The sequence below is a fragment of the Oryzias latipes genome, chromosome 13 (assembly GCF_002234675.1).
Source record: "Oryzias latipes chromosome 13, ASM223467v1".
Lineage (NCBI taxonomy): Eukaryota > Metazoa > Chordata > Actinopteri > Beloniformes > Adrianichthyidae > Oryzias > Oryzias latipes.
This window is the reverse complement of record NC_019871.2, coordinates 27,452,740-27,469,802: the sequence shown is the minus strand read 5'-3', so window position 1 is coordinate 27,469,802 and position 17,063 is coordinate 27,452,740. Positions and strand designations below refer to the sequence as shown.

Sequence of the window (17,063 nt, the reverse complement as noted above, 5' to 3'; positions counted from 1 at the left end):
TCCCCCAGCCCACCCCCAGCAAAGGGGCCAGGGCCACCCAGCCCAGGGGCCCACCCCCGGAGGCGCCGACACCCCAGGCCCGGCACCACCCACCCCACACAGAGAGAGAGGAGCCAGAAAGCGTCGCCCCCCCCCGGAGCAAGCCCAGGCCCCCACCCCCAGACGCCGGCCCTAGAAGAGCTCTGGTCAGGCCTCGACGGGACCGAGGAGGCCAACCGGCCGAGGCAACCACTGATTGCCTCAGCGGAGACCCCGACCCGCTAGCCCCCCCGACCCGTACTAATAATGGGCCCCCCCTCCCCCCCAGAACGCCCCCCCACAGGACAGGGCCGACAAGCCCCCCATCCCACCCCACCCCAGACCCCGCAGCCGAAGCGGGTGATACCCAGAGCGACCGGGGGCCCCGACGGATTTTATTTTTAAGAATCGGCTAACGAAACCCAGATAACTTTGTCGGGTATATCGAAAGAAAGCTTTGAAATCATTACGTGATGGCGACACGACCTACGGTTTGGCGGCCATTTTGTGCCAAAATCTGCCATTTTGAGTTTTTCGCGTTTTTACACAATATGGAAAAATGAACTTTTTTTTGAGCGATTTTCACGAAATTTGACGCGCATGTCCCTAGCGTAAGTCCACAATCACCTCTGGAGTTTCGTCGACCTTTGACCTCGGGAAAAGGCGGCCATCTTGAATTTTCTATAAAAAACACCTTTACCACCGGATTCAAACGTAAACTTGTCGTTGGAATTTTCATCGATCGTCTCAAAACTTTTTGGGCATCAACGGCAAGCTACTGTGGAAAAAATGTTGGAATTAGAAGTTGTAGATTTTGAACGGCGTGCGCGTGGCAAGCTAGCAAAGTGGCGCCCTGTTATAACTCCCATGTCTTTCAATACAATACAGTGAAAATTGAATGCATGCATTCATGCCTGAAACTGAATACATTGAAAAACACTGGATATGGACATATAAGGAAAGTGGGCGTGGTTAGCATAAAACCACTGTTGCTAAGGACGACAAAAACTTTACTTTTACCGATTTGTCCGAAACTGACGTCAATCTGTTCGTCTTCTCAAGGGGACCAAAACATAAAATGGTTGCTATGGAGAAAAAATAAATAAAAAAGCCGCCATTTTGGAAAAAGTGTTTTTTTTTTATCAACTTATGGCATATAGCTCTCACCAATGGAGGAATGTGTTTTTCTGAGTCAGTTGATGATGCTGATCGCTATGCTAGCACTTTTAGCTATGTTAGCATATTTAGCATATTTAGCATAGTTAGCATAATTAGCATTTTAGGTAATGTGTTTTTCTGAGTCAGTTGATGATGCTGATTGCTATGCTAGCACTTTTAGCCACATTAGCATAGCTAGCATAGTTAGCAGAATTAGCATTTTAGGTAATGTGTTTTTCTGAGTCAGTTGATGATGCTGATCGCTATGCTAGCACTTTTAGCCACATTAGCATAGCTAGCATAGCTAACATAATAAGCATTTTAGGTAATGTGTTTTTCTGAGTCAGTTGATGATGCTGATCGCTATGCTAGCACTTTTAGCCACATTAGCATAGCTAACATCGTTAGCATAATTAGCATTTTAGGTAATGTGTTTTTCTGAGTCAGTTGATGATGCTGATCGCTATGCTAGCAATTTTAGCCACATTAGCTTAGCTAGCATAGTTAGCATAATTAGCATTTTAGGTAATGTGTTTTTCTGAGTCAGTTGATGATGCTGATCGCTATGCTAGCACTTTTAGCCACATTAGCATAGCTAGCATAGTTAGCAGAATTAGCATTTTAGGTAATGTGTTTTTCTGAGTCAGTTGATGATGCTGATCGCTATGCTAGCACTTTTAGCCACATTAGCATAGTTAGCATAATTAGCATTTTAGGTAATGTGTTTTTCTGAGTCAGTTGATGATGCTGATCGCTATGCTAGCAATTTTAGCCACATTAGCATAGCTAGCATAGTTAGCATAATTAGCATTTTAGATAATGTGTTTTTCTGAGTCAGTTGATGATGCTGATCGCTATGCTAGCACTTTTAGCCACATTAGCATAGTTAGCATAATTAGCATTTTAGGTAATGTGTTTTTGTGAGTCAGTTGATGATGCTGATCGCAATGCTAGCACTTTTAGCCACATTAGCATAGATAGCATAGTTAGCATAATTAGCATATGCAGTTTTGACTAGCCATTATCAAAAGTGAGCGGTGAGGGCGGTGGTGCGTAGAGTTGGGCGTGGAGGGCGGGTTGCGTCTGCGGGCCATACAACGCCGCTTGCGGCTTTAATTTATTATTATTATTATTATTTTTCCGACAAATCAGAGAATGATTTATCCAAAAGAGGTTTTTAATGGGTGTCTAAGTTTTTTTAACAGTTTTTTTCTGTTGGATTGGCTCATTTCTTGAAACTGAAATGACATTCTCAAACTTTCATGGACAAATCTCCAAACACAACAGAATGTCATTTCTCATTGCTTCCATCTAAGTTCAATCAGAAGTTAGCACAGTGAACCCAGCTTTAGGACATTTTACAAGATCTGAACCGATTACCCTATTCTCAGTCTAATAGCCATTCTCTTCAAAACATGTCAGCAGGATTTTAATGTGGGAGCCGTCATTTGCACAATCATTTGTTCGATTTTAAAAAATTCATCAAGAAACTGTTGTGACCAACATGCGTACATTTGTTGGAACAATTGTTGAATTCGAGTGAATTGTTGGCGCTTATGTGAAATGAAAACTTCACTAGTAAATAAAGAGTTTTCCACATTTTAGCCAGCTAACTGTTACCTCTCAGGTGCTGTCTATGATTGTGAATGCTGGCAAATATGTTTAAGTAGGCCAGGGCCAGTACCATTTGTAGTACGAACATGGAGGTACCTCACCAACAAAATGAGCACGGTCAACTTCCTACTGGAAGAAGAAGAAGAGGAGCAGGAGGAGTGAGGATGGAATAAGAGGTCCCTAATGACCTTTTAGTTTGGAGAATGTCATTCAGTTTCAAGAAATGAGCCAAACCAAGGGAGAAAAACTGCCAGAGGTTTTGCCTGTTGACGAGTGTTCTGTCAACTCCTTTGTGTCAGTAACCGGAGCCTCCAGGAGGAGCTCATTCAACTCGGGTCAAGGAATTGCTCATCTTTGGTTTCGCCATCACTAGAGGGAGGTCGAGACGCCATCAACTTAACTCAAGTAGGAGTGCAGTCATGTAAGTATCAGCAGTTTTGAACCTGTGTGGTTTACATTTGCAAAAAAAAAAAAAACATCAAACCAAGTCATTATTGTCAGCATATGAAGTACTGTATATTTACTAAAGTGAATGCAAGTGGAGAAAAGAAAAACACAGCCCCTGAGACAACAAAAAACCCCTGAAGGATTCAAAATAGATCATAGGCTTAGTCCCATCCAGCCGTACGGCAGTTGATCCGTACAGGTCCTGCAGGTTTTTGGATTGTCCTGGCCCCTGGAGGGTCATAGAGGGGAATGTCAGAATGTCTAGGTGTTCGCAGGTGTCTTGCAGTTCCCTTGTGGCTTGGTTGGCCACCTAAAGGGACGTCATGAGAAAGGAACGTACCATTGTCATGCGTTTGGTAAGTGTATCGTAAAGGATTCGTAAGGCTAATGGAAATTGCACGCACTTAGGACGTGCGGTTGACCGCATCATTGCTCTTGATCCTTATTGACAGAGAGCGAATGCCAAAAACACATGGGGTGTGCAGGTGACGTGCAAGTACCTGTAAGATGCCAGTAGGATGCTTACACAAACTACACTCTGTCTAATTTGAGTCAGTCGGGCTGCAGTGCATTCCCATGACCAGCACTAACGCCTCGCTCCTTGCAGTCTGCAGGATTTGGGATGAAAAATCCGTACAACACGTCGGCATCTCACCAACTTCTCCCTCATTTACCCCCCCCCCCCCCCCCCTCCATCTTTGTTACCAACTAATGCCCACGGTTGAAATTAATGTGCCTAAACACTTTGGTTCTGCAGGCCCACCATGTGGTCTATGTTAAAATTTCGTGTTGGCCCCCCCGCTTGCCCCTACAGGTTTTTTTGCTTGCAGACAGCCCATATCAACCCGTGAGGGCAGTTGTGACAAAGGCATAACTTGTTAGTACCCAGCTTTTGGGTACAGCCTTCCCAATGAAGACGATCACCTTTTGTCTTGTTCTTGTCCGTCAGATGGTCACTTCTGGTTCTGGTGATCAGCTCAACATTTGATGCTGCATACACCTGAAAGGACAAGTTGCACTCCTAACTTGTGCCAAAATAGATTTTTAATAATATAATGGAGTTTCCTGGATACTTTCTTTTTATTTTTACATTCAGTCCCACACAGTTGAATTGTATCCATGATAACCATTACAGACCAAACTCCAAACTTTTTTTGCCCAGCTATTTATACAAATGTGCTCATAAGTTTACAAACCTGGAAGAAAGTATGATTTCTTGATTATTTTTCAGAGAATAAGAAAATGGTAAATACTTGTTTAGCGCTTTTCTATCTTCTTCGAAGGCTCAAAGCGCTTTACAGTCACTGTCCCATTCACACAATGATGCTGAACACTGGCGCCAACCTCCCACCAGAGGCAAGGTGGGGTTCAGTGCCTTGCCCAAGGACACTTCGACACATGGGCGGACAAGGCCAGAATCTAACCTGCAATCTTCTGATCAGAGGTCGACTGCCCTACCGCTGCACCACGGCCGCCCGTGGCCAACAGAACCTTCAATGGGAACGCAGCTTAAGACATTTTGTGCACACACCTTTAGCTGTCAGTCAAACCCTTTTATATCAGCTTGTCTGCATGTTTTCAGAACAAAGTCATCAAACTTTTGAACAGGGTCATTTGGGAAGTTTCTGTTGTCATTATGATTTAAAAAGGGTTAAACAGATTTTTTTTGACAAAAACTGGCTTCACCCAACCACTAACTGAGAGTGGAAAAAAACGTTTTTGTGTTTTCATTCGTATTCTCTGAAAATCAACCAAGACATTTCTTCCAGGTGTGTAAACTTCTGAGCACAACTGTAGATAACATCAGAAATGTTCTAAAGCATTCTAGACAGAGAGTATGAATTTGAGTACCACATAAACAATTATACCATGGTCCAGGTGAATACTGGATTCCGATTGGCTGCTGGGTGTGCTTAAAAAAGTGGTAACCGCACGTCCCAAAAAGAAGTTCTGGTCATCTTATCTTAAATGTTTTGTATCACTGCGCCGGCTTCTTTAAAACAACCTTTTGCTTCATCATTTGGACAAAAACAAGCGGTAAGAAGTGAACTTTCTCTCTGAGTTGATGCTTTATTTAATCCATTGTGATGATCAGCATATTTATACTGCTGAATCTTGACTGCAGCAGTGGTGTGGCGCCTTGTCACGTTACCATGACAAGGCGCTGCACCACGTAACAAATAGTCCACTTTTTGTGAGAAAAGCGATCCAAATCGGAAAAAAAACCCAAGAATTAAGGACTAAAAACTGGTTAAAATTTATTTCTTTTATAAGTGACCATGGCAGAAGCGGGTTACTGGCCTTCGAAGTATGCATTATCAGCTTTTTCCACTTCGTGGAAGCACTTTGTCGGCCATTAACCCTTACATAAAGTTTCTGGACATTGTTGAAGGCTGTTGGAGTTCTACCTTAGCTTCGTATCCATTCACCATCTCAGTCTTCTCACTCCTCCAACCAAGGATGCCCGTCTTATTCCTGCAACAGCATATTCATATTTCCCAGATTATTCATCTGACAATTTGAAAGCCTTAAGTAGGATCAAAGTGGACTTTGATGAGGCGGGTGCTCTTTCTTCAAGTTGTTTCTAGTTCCTGTTAGTAAAACCAGGAGACCTGTCCATGAGATGCATGTCAAATCATCATCCATTCAACACATGTGGAAAAGTTCAGGGCTTTCATAAACGTTTTTTTCCTAATTTACTGCCCCATATATGTTTGAGTGATATTGTAATAAAAAAAAATCATGACATACAGAATAAATTCTAAAGATGATCATAGTTTGTGGAGATTAAATTATTTATGCAGCAGTTGTGCTCCACATACTCAAAAAACAAAAAAAATGTCACAAAACACGGATGTTGTACAAAACATAGTTTGAGAGCAATTCTTAAGACAAGGTACCATGAATTTAACAAATGTATGTATGTATTCCTGCTGTGGAAAAAGGTGGTTGCCTGTTTTTTTAACATGGAAATTACTCTTTAAAAGAAAAAGAAACAAAACTAAACAATTGGGGAACTTCATCAAAAGACTACAAGAGGGTGGTGACGAGACTGCGAGAGGCCATGCCAGAGATCTCAGATTCAACGCTGGTGAGATCAAACCATTTTTTGTAGTTACTGGTATACCAGAGCACAGCGATTGCTTTAGGGATGTCTTTCTTTTTATTGAGTCTCCTATTTTTTTGGAATAACGTTCTGAGTTCATTCTGAACCATCTTAGACTGAATTGAAACTGAGCACGCCTCATCTCAAATGTTTTTCTCATGAACTGACCTATTCAATGATCTTTTAATTTGAACTCTCTAATTTTATTTAAGGTATGGAATGATGCACGGATTGTGTCTGAAAATGTCAGTTGTTGTGTTTATCTGCAAATTGTTTCTCCACATTAAGACACTCTTTTGTGTTTAATCCATTTTCTGGTTTATTCTTTAGTAACAGGACTAGTTATCCTGGTGAATTGTTACACAAGTACAAGGTGAAAATGAATTTTGGACTCCAGATTCTGGAGTGGGAAAAAATGAACTCCAAAGATGGATGTCCTGTCAGAGGTGCCTGACAAAGTGGTTTGCTCCAAAGCATCATAAATAGATTATTGGCATGTATACAGGAGTGCTGAGCAGGGAGAAACGCACAGGGGTGACACTGTGGCGGAAGTCTGACAGGGAGATGATTATGCTTGGAGCACCCCTCCCTGCTCTCCTTAACTGAACTGCTCTCCTCTCCATCTTCTTCCTGCTCGTCTCTCAGAGGGTTTTTTTATACACAGTTGATTTTTTTTCCCTGTTTTATCTTTCCTGCCTGGAAAACTATAATTACTCCCAGATTTTGTGCTTCTGTGTGGAGCAGCTTCTTGCCAACAGGCAGGGTGGGAAAATGCTGTGAACCAGAAAGGAACCCCTGAGTCTGAGCCACTTTAAACAATTCTGTTGTCAAATTTCAAAGGAAAATGAAAGCATGTTGGACTGATATGTACAGTAATTATAGATTTGATCTATTTTTGTTATATTCTATAATGCTCATTTAAAAGTACATCTGACACCAAAGCTAAAACTCTATTGCAGAGCCCCTGTTTCAGTTGTATTGATGAATCTCATTTCATATTGCATGTTCTCCTTCAAATTATATTTTGGTTACACTTATTTTTATACTTTTTCTTTGTATCCTCTGAAAGTCCATGCATCTCTGCATTTCCTTGTTTGGCCATATCTCTGCGTTGACTGACATGTCATTATGTTCCCGTCAAGACTAACCTTTAGCACAAAGTGTTCTAACAGAACAAACTATTTAAATGAAAATGTTGCATTCTACCAAGGACGTATAGTACAGCAACCGAATCCCGACTGCAGTCAAACAGCCCGGCCTAAACGCCATCCGTCACAATAGCAGAAGTGGTTTTCCCTTTAAAGCTACGACAGAGCCTGAAAATCCGCTTCAGCTCTGATGTCCTCACAGTGGTGCTGCTTCTGATTGTGTTTTCATGCCGGCTGTCAAAAGCATCTTGACAGCCATCAGAAAACCCGCCTGAACCCGTTCCCCTTAGCTGCAGCGTCAGGGAATAGAGGAACGATGATGGAAGTTCAGCTAGTGAGGAGAAAACGGTTTTCCTCCTTTGTGCTGGCAAGAAATTTCAAAAATGAAACACATTCAGTCCTGTGGCTGACCTCCTTTTTTCATTTTATTGAGTCAAGTTATCGCTGAATTATATTTCTTTTTCTTGAAAAAGGAGTCAATGTCTGCTGGTGGTCTGAGGCTGCAGGTTTACAAACAGTAGAAGTTAGATTTTTTTGCATTGAGATCCCTGATTAGATCAGGTGTGCATAAGTACCTCTCAAAAGTGATGTTGCGTGTGTCCAGCTGAGTGGTCACCACCGGGGCAGACAGCCGGGCTGCAACCTGCTCGTTGGTGGGCTTCATCGCTCCCAGAAGACCCAACCCGGCCACGGTGCTGCAGCTGGCCCCGCCTCTTCCCCGGCCAGGTGAGAGCGCTGCGAGCGAAGAGACGCACAAGGTCTCGCAGAACACCAGCTGCCTGTCATGGTCAACCTCCATCACCTCTGCACTGGAGTCTGGAGGAAGGGGAGCCAGAGGAAACAAGGAGCATCCTCAGGGTAGCGGACAAATGGAGGAGAAACTGAGATTTCACATCGCTAGAAAGCTCTGTTAGTTTAAGAATTAATGTCAAGACACTGCAGATGGGTGAAGGCAGGGCAAAACCAGTTAGGTTCCATATGGGCCGTTTAAAGTACAAAGGAACAGGGAGAGTGGGAAGGGCAAAAGGTCAAAGAGAGGGACAATAAAGATTAAACATGAAAGACAGGCTGGAAAAAGTACCAGGACAAAGAAAAGAGATGTGTAGTATAACTAAAAGTAAAGCCTTCTTTCATAAGGGTGCAGTGTCTCGACATTACATTTTTCCTGAAGCCTATGTGAAGGTTAAAGACCCACTCATACGAAAATGATGTTTTTGACATTTTCAGCATGTTCTTGAGATATTTTTCTAACGATAGGGGACATGAATAAGAAAAATTGAATACAAATGGCATTTCTGAGTATTTCTTATCTAAATTGTTGTTAACCAGAAACAGATGGAAAAATGCAGACTGAAAAAACTTGTAGAAATCTTCAATCGGCGGGCCACAAGCTCCCTCCGCTTCATTCTGATGCATCCACTTGTTTTCCTCGTCTGAGCTGGAATCTGGATCTAAATTGTACGGCTAAATAGCTCCGACATTGCTCGCCATTTCTGTTGCACTGCTGATGTTAGAAAGGAGTTGTGAAGAGGTGTAAGCTAGAAGGAGAGAGTGTAAAAAGGTGGATGATGGGAAGGGCGGTGGGATTGCTCCGTAAGTCGGCGGTGAATTTCTAATGAACTCCTGCTGCTCTGCAGAAACTACGTCCTTGAAAACGTCACACGTTTTTGATTTTGGCTAAAAATAGCAAATATTTTTTAATATTAATAATAATAATAATATTTCTTATCTCACACCATCATGGTCTAAAAAAATCTAAGAAGTAACTTGGCATTTGTTTATCTAGAAAAGAGGAGGTTCAAGTTGGACTTTTTTGTACCTCGTCCTCTGAAAATGAAGCTTCGGTTTCCTCTTTGCCAAGTCATCTGTTCAAATCCCATGAGGGTTGTGTCCACACGCAGACACTGACCGCTCTTCCACACTCTGTAGGTGTCGCTGGGGCAGATCCGCGACACCAGAGGCACTGCGGGCAAATGCGGAAACTGTTGAACTCAAAGTGTACACAAAAACATATTGCTGTTCAGTCTAAGAGAAAGAAAGGGACATCCATAATCTCAAAAGAAGAATGAAATCTAGATTATCTGAGGAGGAGCAGCCTATAATCTGAAAGGATGCGGGGACTGGACTCACCCCAGCTGGTGAACTCCCATTTCATCTCCACATAGAAGTCTTCCGCCTGGACGAGAACAGGAAATGGAGAGCGTGAGACAGATGAGAGAGCACGGAGTAGTGATGAAGAGGAAGATAGAGGAAACACAGCTGAGGAGATGAAGAGAGATGAGCATGTGGTTGAGGAAACTGGTCTTGCAGAAAAGAAATAAGGAGAAGAAACCAAAAAGAAAAGAGGTAGAGTCTGGCTGTGTCATCGTTTGAGCTGAAGGTGGTGGTGGGTGGTTGGCACAGAGATGCTTGCGTGGGCTGTGATGTGGAGGAGTCACAGCTGATGGATGGAGGGACAGAGAGGGCGATGATTGCTCTGGATCCATTTTTCTTAAAGCTGGATGCGCACATAATTGCATCACCAATCACATATCTTTTTAACCTTTCGTTGCAGACGTGTGAATTTCCCCTTTAGTGGAAAATCAGCAGCTGTCCCCCCTCTCTGTGTGGCTGTTTGTCGACTTGGCAAAAGCCTTGTGCTATCCTAGATGACCCCACCCTTACATTGACGTGTTCTCCCTACCATGACAAAGGTGGATAAAGGTGGAAAGATTTCATGTAATCCATGGACACCAGTGAAGATCACAAATCATTGAAGAAAAAAGGTTCAGAGCACTGTCTAGTGGGTCTAGATGACCCAACTCCCAATGTTAAAGTGCCTACGATTGCACAAGGGTTAAGTGGATCCATCATATAGGTCTCTCACTGGATTGTGCTGCTTGGTTCAAAAGTAAGATCACTGACTGCGTACAAGTTATGTGTACGGTTGGCTACCAATCTTCTCCACTCCCGGTAACCATGGGGGACCCTCAGGGGTCTATCTTGGGACCAACTTTGTTGGATATCTATATAAACAATATAGATCATGCTGCTGGAAATTCCTTCATTCATTTTTACGCTGATGACACCGTTTTGTATACACATCCAGCCCTTCCGTAGAGACTGCCATGTCATCTCTTCAAAATAGTTTCTAATGATTTGCAGCATACCTTCTCCAGTCTACGCCTTCGAATCAATACTAACAAAACTAAATATATGATTCACAATCATCAGTCAGCTCAGACACCTTGTGAGGGCAGTATTTCAACCTTCAACGACACAACAATGCAACATGACTGTTCATAAAAATATTTGGGTGTATGGCTTCACAGTTTGACTCTAATATTAACACAATAGCAGCTAAGATTAAATCAAGAACTGGCTTTCTTTACCGAAATAAATCACCATTCACTCATTCTGCAAAGTATAATCTGGTAAAAATGACAGTCCATCCTATCTTAGATTATGGTGAAGTTATCTACAGATCAGCTTCCCAAACTTTCCTTCATAAATTGGATCTCCTTTATCACGCTTGTTTTCATTTTGTCACTGCTGTTCTCTTTAATACCCATCCCTGCGATTCAATGGTCTTGTCAAATGGTCGTTGCTCACTCTTGCAGGCGGTTGCATTGGTATCATTTCATTTACAAGACTCTAACTGGTAAAACTCAATTTTACCGTCTTACCCTTCTTAACATCTCTATCAGTACTTGTAGTTTGCGTTCTATTGATTTTCTCCCTACGGTTGTACCCAGGGTTCGTACCCCCCTGGGATGCTCATCATTCCTTTTTTTTTTTCCCCTATGACTGGAATGAAGTTGCGTGTACCTTGGTCTCCTTAGCTGCATCTAAAACCTATTTAATAGATAAGGTTTAAAATGAATGCAGATGTTTTTTCCATGTTTTTATGAGTCTACTTCTGTCTTTTTATCATAAACATTAACTTAGTAGCTCCCGTAGACTTTTTAGCCCACTCCACTCTACCGTTGGGAGTGGGGTCATCTAGACCCACTAGACAGTGCGCTGAACCTTTTTTCTTCAATGATATGTGATCTTCACTGGTGTCCATGGATTACATGAAATCTTTCCACCTTTATCCACCTTTGTCATGGTAGGGAGAACACGTCAATGTAAGGGTGGGGTCATCTGGACCCCACAAGATAGCACAAGGGTTATTGTAAATATTGATGTGTGAATATGTCATGTTTTATTTGTATGTCACTTATATTACATTATCATTCTGTTGTATTGTGGCTGCAAACTCAGGTCCTTGTTGTAAATGAGACACTGTTCTCAATAGACTTACCTGGATAAATAAAGGCTTAACAGATTAAAAGCAGCCAGTGAAAAACAGTTTGATCTTTCTTGTAATGTTTTTTTTTTTTTTTTTTGGTTGCATCTCTGCTACTGTGAGCAACATTAGCTCAGGATTTGAACCACACACTCCAGGGCTTTCCGCTATACTGCAGCACCTTTAATGGTTGCAATCATTGCCCCTTAAGGGGTTAGGTATGACTCACGATTACCCAGAATGCCACATCCTTTTGATGCGTTTTCCTTCTTGAACAGTAAACGAAGTTATAAATACCATCAAAGAAATTGATTTATGCCGAAATAACGATTTATCTTCAGCTCAAATGAAAGCCCAGATCAACTCCCTTTGATGTCCACCTGCTTGGAAATGTCGTCTAACTCAGATGTACACTTTGAGTCTGTGTGCTTTGTTTTTGTGTGTGGGGTCTTTGGGGATTAGTTGTTGTAGCTGTGTGTGAAATCCCACTTGGCGCAATCGTTCCAGAAGGACAGGGATGCCCGCCAGCCTCTTGGCAGTCCTTTGGTAGTCACGGTAACGAAGCACAAGCCGCACCAGCTCCGGGTCTCTGGTGCTCACCGCCTCCTGCAGAACTGGAGGAGAAGAAGGAACGGACGGTTGAAAAAAAAAAATCTGCTCGGCTTCATCCAAAATTGATGCCAATAAGCAATTGAGGGCGGCAGCGGGAACTGCCAAAAGTGAAGTAGGCCAGATGAAAGCTGGACGGATTAATCACTGAAACCCGTCCATCATTCATCAAATAGCTGCTCTGAATGTAATCTTCCAAGCTGTTTCACACTGGAAAGCTTGATCCTTTATTGTTTGTAGGTTAAGTCCAATACAGTCTGTACATAAATCTAACTAACGCCTGGAATTAAAAACACAATTAGGAAAAACTAAAGTGAGTCAGGTCTGCACTGACAAACAAGAAAAAAAAACTGACTAAAGAATAAAGATCAATTCTGATTAAAAAAATCATCTTTTTGGTGTTTGTAACATGTGCCTGTAGCACATTTCTGATGATGGAGGACATATATAAAGAAAATTAAGCTTAAAATTACACCTCAGAGTATTTTTTTTATTCAAATTGTTGTGAATCAGGAGCAAATGAAAAAATAATGTCGTATTTGTTACGTAAAAAATGTGCTGGGCGGGACACAAGCTCACCGCTGTAAACTGTACGGCTGGAAAGCTCTGATATCGCTCACCATTTTTGTTCACCAGTAATGGAACTTGGGGGTGTGAGCGGCTGTAAGCCAGCAGGGAAATGTAAATGTGGAGCTCTGCAATGGGGAAGCGGGGGCACAGTTGTATTGGGCCAACGTTCATGCTTACAACTCAAGAGATACATTTCTGCATCCAAAAATCCTCCATATGAAACGATGTCCTAGTTTCTGCAGAGCACAGCATTTTTGTCTTTATTCTTCATTTAATTATTATTAAATTATTCAAAAATATTTTTAAGAATAAAAAAAGGATGGCAGAAAATTTAACTGGAAGTCAATCCCACACATTTTCTAAAATGAAGCCAACCAGGAAGCGTCAAATGTTGCACTGAACAAAAACATGAACACAATTTTGTTTTTGCTCTGTTTATCATGCGATGACCTCAAAGATCTGAAACATTTTCTCCAAACACACACAAAAAAAACATTTCTCTCAAATATGGTTCACAAATCTGTGATAGTGAGCACTGTAATCCATGTTCTGAAATGTGCTGGAAAATGGCCGGCATCAGGCAAATGATGGTCACGGCAAATGCTGACCGGTTTTCTGAGTCCCCGAACACCCCAGTAAAACAAAACGGCACGTTTCAGAGGGGCCAGTCTAAGGCACACCTGTGCAATAATCCTGTTTTCTAACCAGCTTGGCACACCTGTGAGGTGGGGTGGATTATCTCAGCAAAGGAGAAGTGCCCACTGTCACAAATTGTGAGCAATATTTGAGATAAATGGTTATTTTGTGTTTGTAGAAAATGGTTCATCTCATGACAAATGGGAGCAAAAACTAAAGCTTTTATTCAGTATAGTTTCTACAGCAGCCACCTGAAGCTGGTTTCAGAAGGATGCAATTTAGAATTTAGCTGTTAAGATTTTATTGAAGCATATAATTTTGCATATAATGAGTCGCTTGAACGGCATTCTCACTTTATTCTCTCTTTATTACTTGATGATGTTTACCCATTCTTAGGGGGCTAGAGCAGATCATTGTGGTTTCACAGCATTGAAACATTTTTCCTTCATGGTCAAGCGTTTTCCTCCATATGAAATGATCATATTTCCACACAAAAAATGAAGAAGAAGTGTTAGAAATCGTGTGGTTCAATATTTTTGAACAAGTATGAATTATTGTTTCACTCTAGAGCCACATCCACAACAAGTGTTTGTGTCCAAAAACGTTCCAGTCAGCTTTTTAGGTTGTGGAAACAAGTCCCAGACTCTTATTTAAAGCAGTAAGTAAAGGTAGATGAATCCTGCTTTGATTTTGTGTTTCACCAAAGCCCCATTAGGTGCTTTTCACTGTAAAAGGAAGCAAATATTTAATTAAATACAAGAAAACGTTGCCATAAAAAGACTTAAAAATCCAGTGCAAAAAGATAACACTAACAGTTGGATGTCCGTGCACACTATCTCTTCTTTATAACATTTAAACTGTTGATAACACAAATAAATCAAGCTTGAAATATGTTATTTTTCACACCCACTTCCTCCCTTTACCAGAGGTTCACACTACAGTTGCACAGCCAAAAGAGAAACATTGTCTGGCAGAGCCTGACTATAATGTGTTAGAAAGAACTGACGGGATTTTTAGCAAAAAAGAAGGGAAACAAAAAAAGACAGTTTTTGACTATTCAGAGGCTGTAAAAACAATTGTAAATCTAGATCATAAAGATATTGTTGACTTATAGAACTATTGAAGTTTCTGGTAAATAACTGATTTACAATGTTTCTGCCATCATAATAGTAAAAAGGGCATGGCTTGGTCTTATTTGGACCTGATCACCTAACCCTTGTGCTATCCTAGGCACTTTAACATTGGGAGTTGGGTCATCTAGACCCACTAGACAGTGCTCTGAACCTTTTTTCTTCAATGATTTGTGATCTTCACTGGTGTCCATGGATTACATGAAATCTTTCCACCTTTATCCACCTTTGTCATGGTAGGGAGAACACGTCAATGTAAAGGTGGGGTCATCTAAGATAGCACAAGGGTTAAACATGCTCTCAAATGACTGAATGACCTGAAAGGCCTTTGATTAACAGATATTTTTAAAAATATGAGCAAATCTTTGCAGAAGAGGATGTCCAAACAGCTGCAGATCAGAGACGCATTAGCAAAAATAAATAAAAAGAAGAGCTTCATCTCTTCTTCATCCTATCATTTGAAATGCCTAAGTTTGTAATACAGAAGTAAGAATGTAGCAGAGAGCGGGATAAAGCATCAATTCTTAAAGACGGACTCTGATGGAAATGGTGTTTTTGATGTTTTTGACATGTAGCATTTTTCTCATGATGGAGGACATATATATAAAGAATATTCAGCTTAGAATTCAGCTTCTGAGCCTTTCTTTACACAATTAGTTGTAAATCAGGAAAAAATTGAAAATTTTACGTAGAAAATTCGCTAGGCTCCCTGCTCCGCTCCATTCTGATCATCCACTTATAGAAATAGATCCATGAACGTCTTTGTTTTTCTCTTCTGAGCTGGAATCTGGATCTAAACTGCACGGATGGATAGCTCTGATATTGCTCATTGTAACATTAGTATAAACAGAGAGCTCTCAGTAAGAGGGGAAGAGGGGCGGGATTGCTCCGTGCCAACAGTTCACAACTCAGAGACAAATTTCTAATGAACTGCTGCCGCTCTGCAGAAAATATGTCCCAGAAAACGACACAGGCCTTTTTTTCCCCCCAAAACCATCATCATCATAGTCAAAAGACCACTGGGAACACTTTTAAAATAGATCAAAAGATGATTGCATTAAGACTTTCAAAAACCTGCTGATATAAAATGCCTTCCCTGAACAAAAAACAAGATTTCTGGAAAAAGCTCTCATGGCTAAAAGACCATACCCACACTAAAAGTGTCTTTGCTGGTCAAAACATTCATTCCGTTTCCATAAGCAGACTCTGAGGAAAGGTTCACTCTCTGTTCCAGCTCTAAATGAGGCCCAGAATGAGGCTCTGACTGAAGCCTCATTCACAACTTCCAAAGTATTTTTCATGAAACAATTCAAATACATTTGCATGAAAAATTGGAATCGCAGCTGAACTTTGCAGTAGATGCAGCAGCACAGAGGGAATTGAATTTGCAAATATAAAAACTTAATTAGAATAATTTCGTGAGGAGCACGCATGGATCAAAACTAAACCTAACAAGCTAAAAATTAATAAAACTTAAAACATGAATCTATTGCTAATGGGAATGTACAACGATACAGTGATTTTGGAGGATTGTATGTCTACATATTAGATATATGATTAAAAAAACGAGAGTTCCTTTGAGTGCTAGACTTAGTGTGTAAAGTATTTTATTTTTATTGTGTCGCATAACCAAGCACGAATACACCTTCTATTGATAAAAGAAGTCAGGACATGTCTAGCTCTGGAGAGACTGACATGTATTGTGAAACAGATGTAGCACCTCTCTGGAATCCTTATGTTAGATTTTTAAAAACACATTCCATGTTTTGGTGTTGGGGCCAACAGTTCTGTAGGAATATTACCAGGACTGTGGGTTGTTATTTAGGTGTCGACCCGACTCCATTCACGAATCAAGCTCACTGATTCACAGATAGAACCACGATTCTTACTTTTTAATAGAAAATGTTCGTACAGTTGCTACATGTCTGTCTTTTTAGTATGAAAACTAAAAAAATAAATATCAAATTACCATCATTTATACTTTTATTTAGAGCAGAAGATCAGAATCAACCAAACAAAACACAAAGATTTAGGCAGACAGACATTTTCTAAACCGTCAAGCTTCTGGTTAGGTTCAGCAGTAACACAAACAACATAGAACACATAACCATTGCTGTTGTTTTGGATCATCTAACAACAGATCTTGGAAATGTTCTCCACAGTTTTCAATCCTCAAAGTTCTGCAACACTTCATGTTTCTAAAACCTTGCATATCGGTGCAAAGCCGGTAAGAAAAGCCGCTTTACTCCACTGCAGAATCAGCTGGTTCACGGTGATCACGCAAGCCTGCCCGAGGTATTTTCTACATCTCTTTTTCAAATGCCAGTTTCTGAGTCAGACTGATTTAAATAAAGAAA

At 41.1% G+C, this 17,063-nt stretch overlaps 1 protein-coding gene across 1 annotated transcript in view; it reads right to left on the bottom strand.

Annotated features, from left to right (window-relative positions):
• The window catches only part of ankrd13b (ankyrin repeat domain 13B), a 62,767-nt gene that overhangs the window by 15,482 nt on the left and 30,222 nt on the right, over positions 1 to 17,063 (bottom strand). The window contains exons 3-8 of the mRNA XM_011482923.3: positions 12,251 to 12,375; positions 9,622 to 9,667; positions 9,311 to 9,454; positions 8,067 to 8,307; positions 5,646 to 5,712; positions 4,162 to 4,237 (exon numbers count right to left, since the gene is read on the bottom strand). Of these exons, the coding sequence (XP_011481225.3) occupies positions 4,162 to 4,237; positions 5,646 to 5,712; positions 8,067 to 8,307; positions 9,311 to 9,454; positions 9,622 to 9,667; positions 12,251 to 12,375 (699 nt within the window). The remainder of the gene's footprint in view (positions 1 to 4,161; positions 4,238 to 5,645; positions 5,713 to 8,066; positions 8,308 to 9,310; positions 9,455 to 9,621; positions 9,668 to 12,250; positions 12,376 to 17,063) is intronic.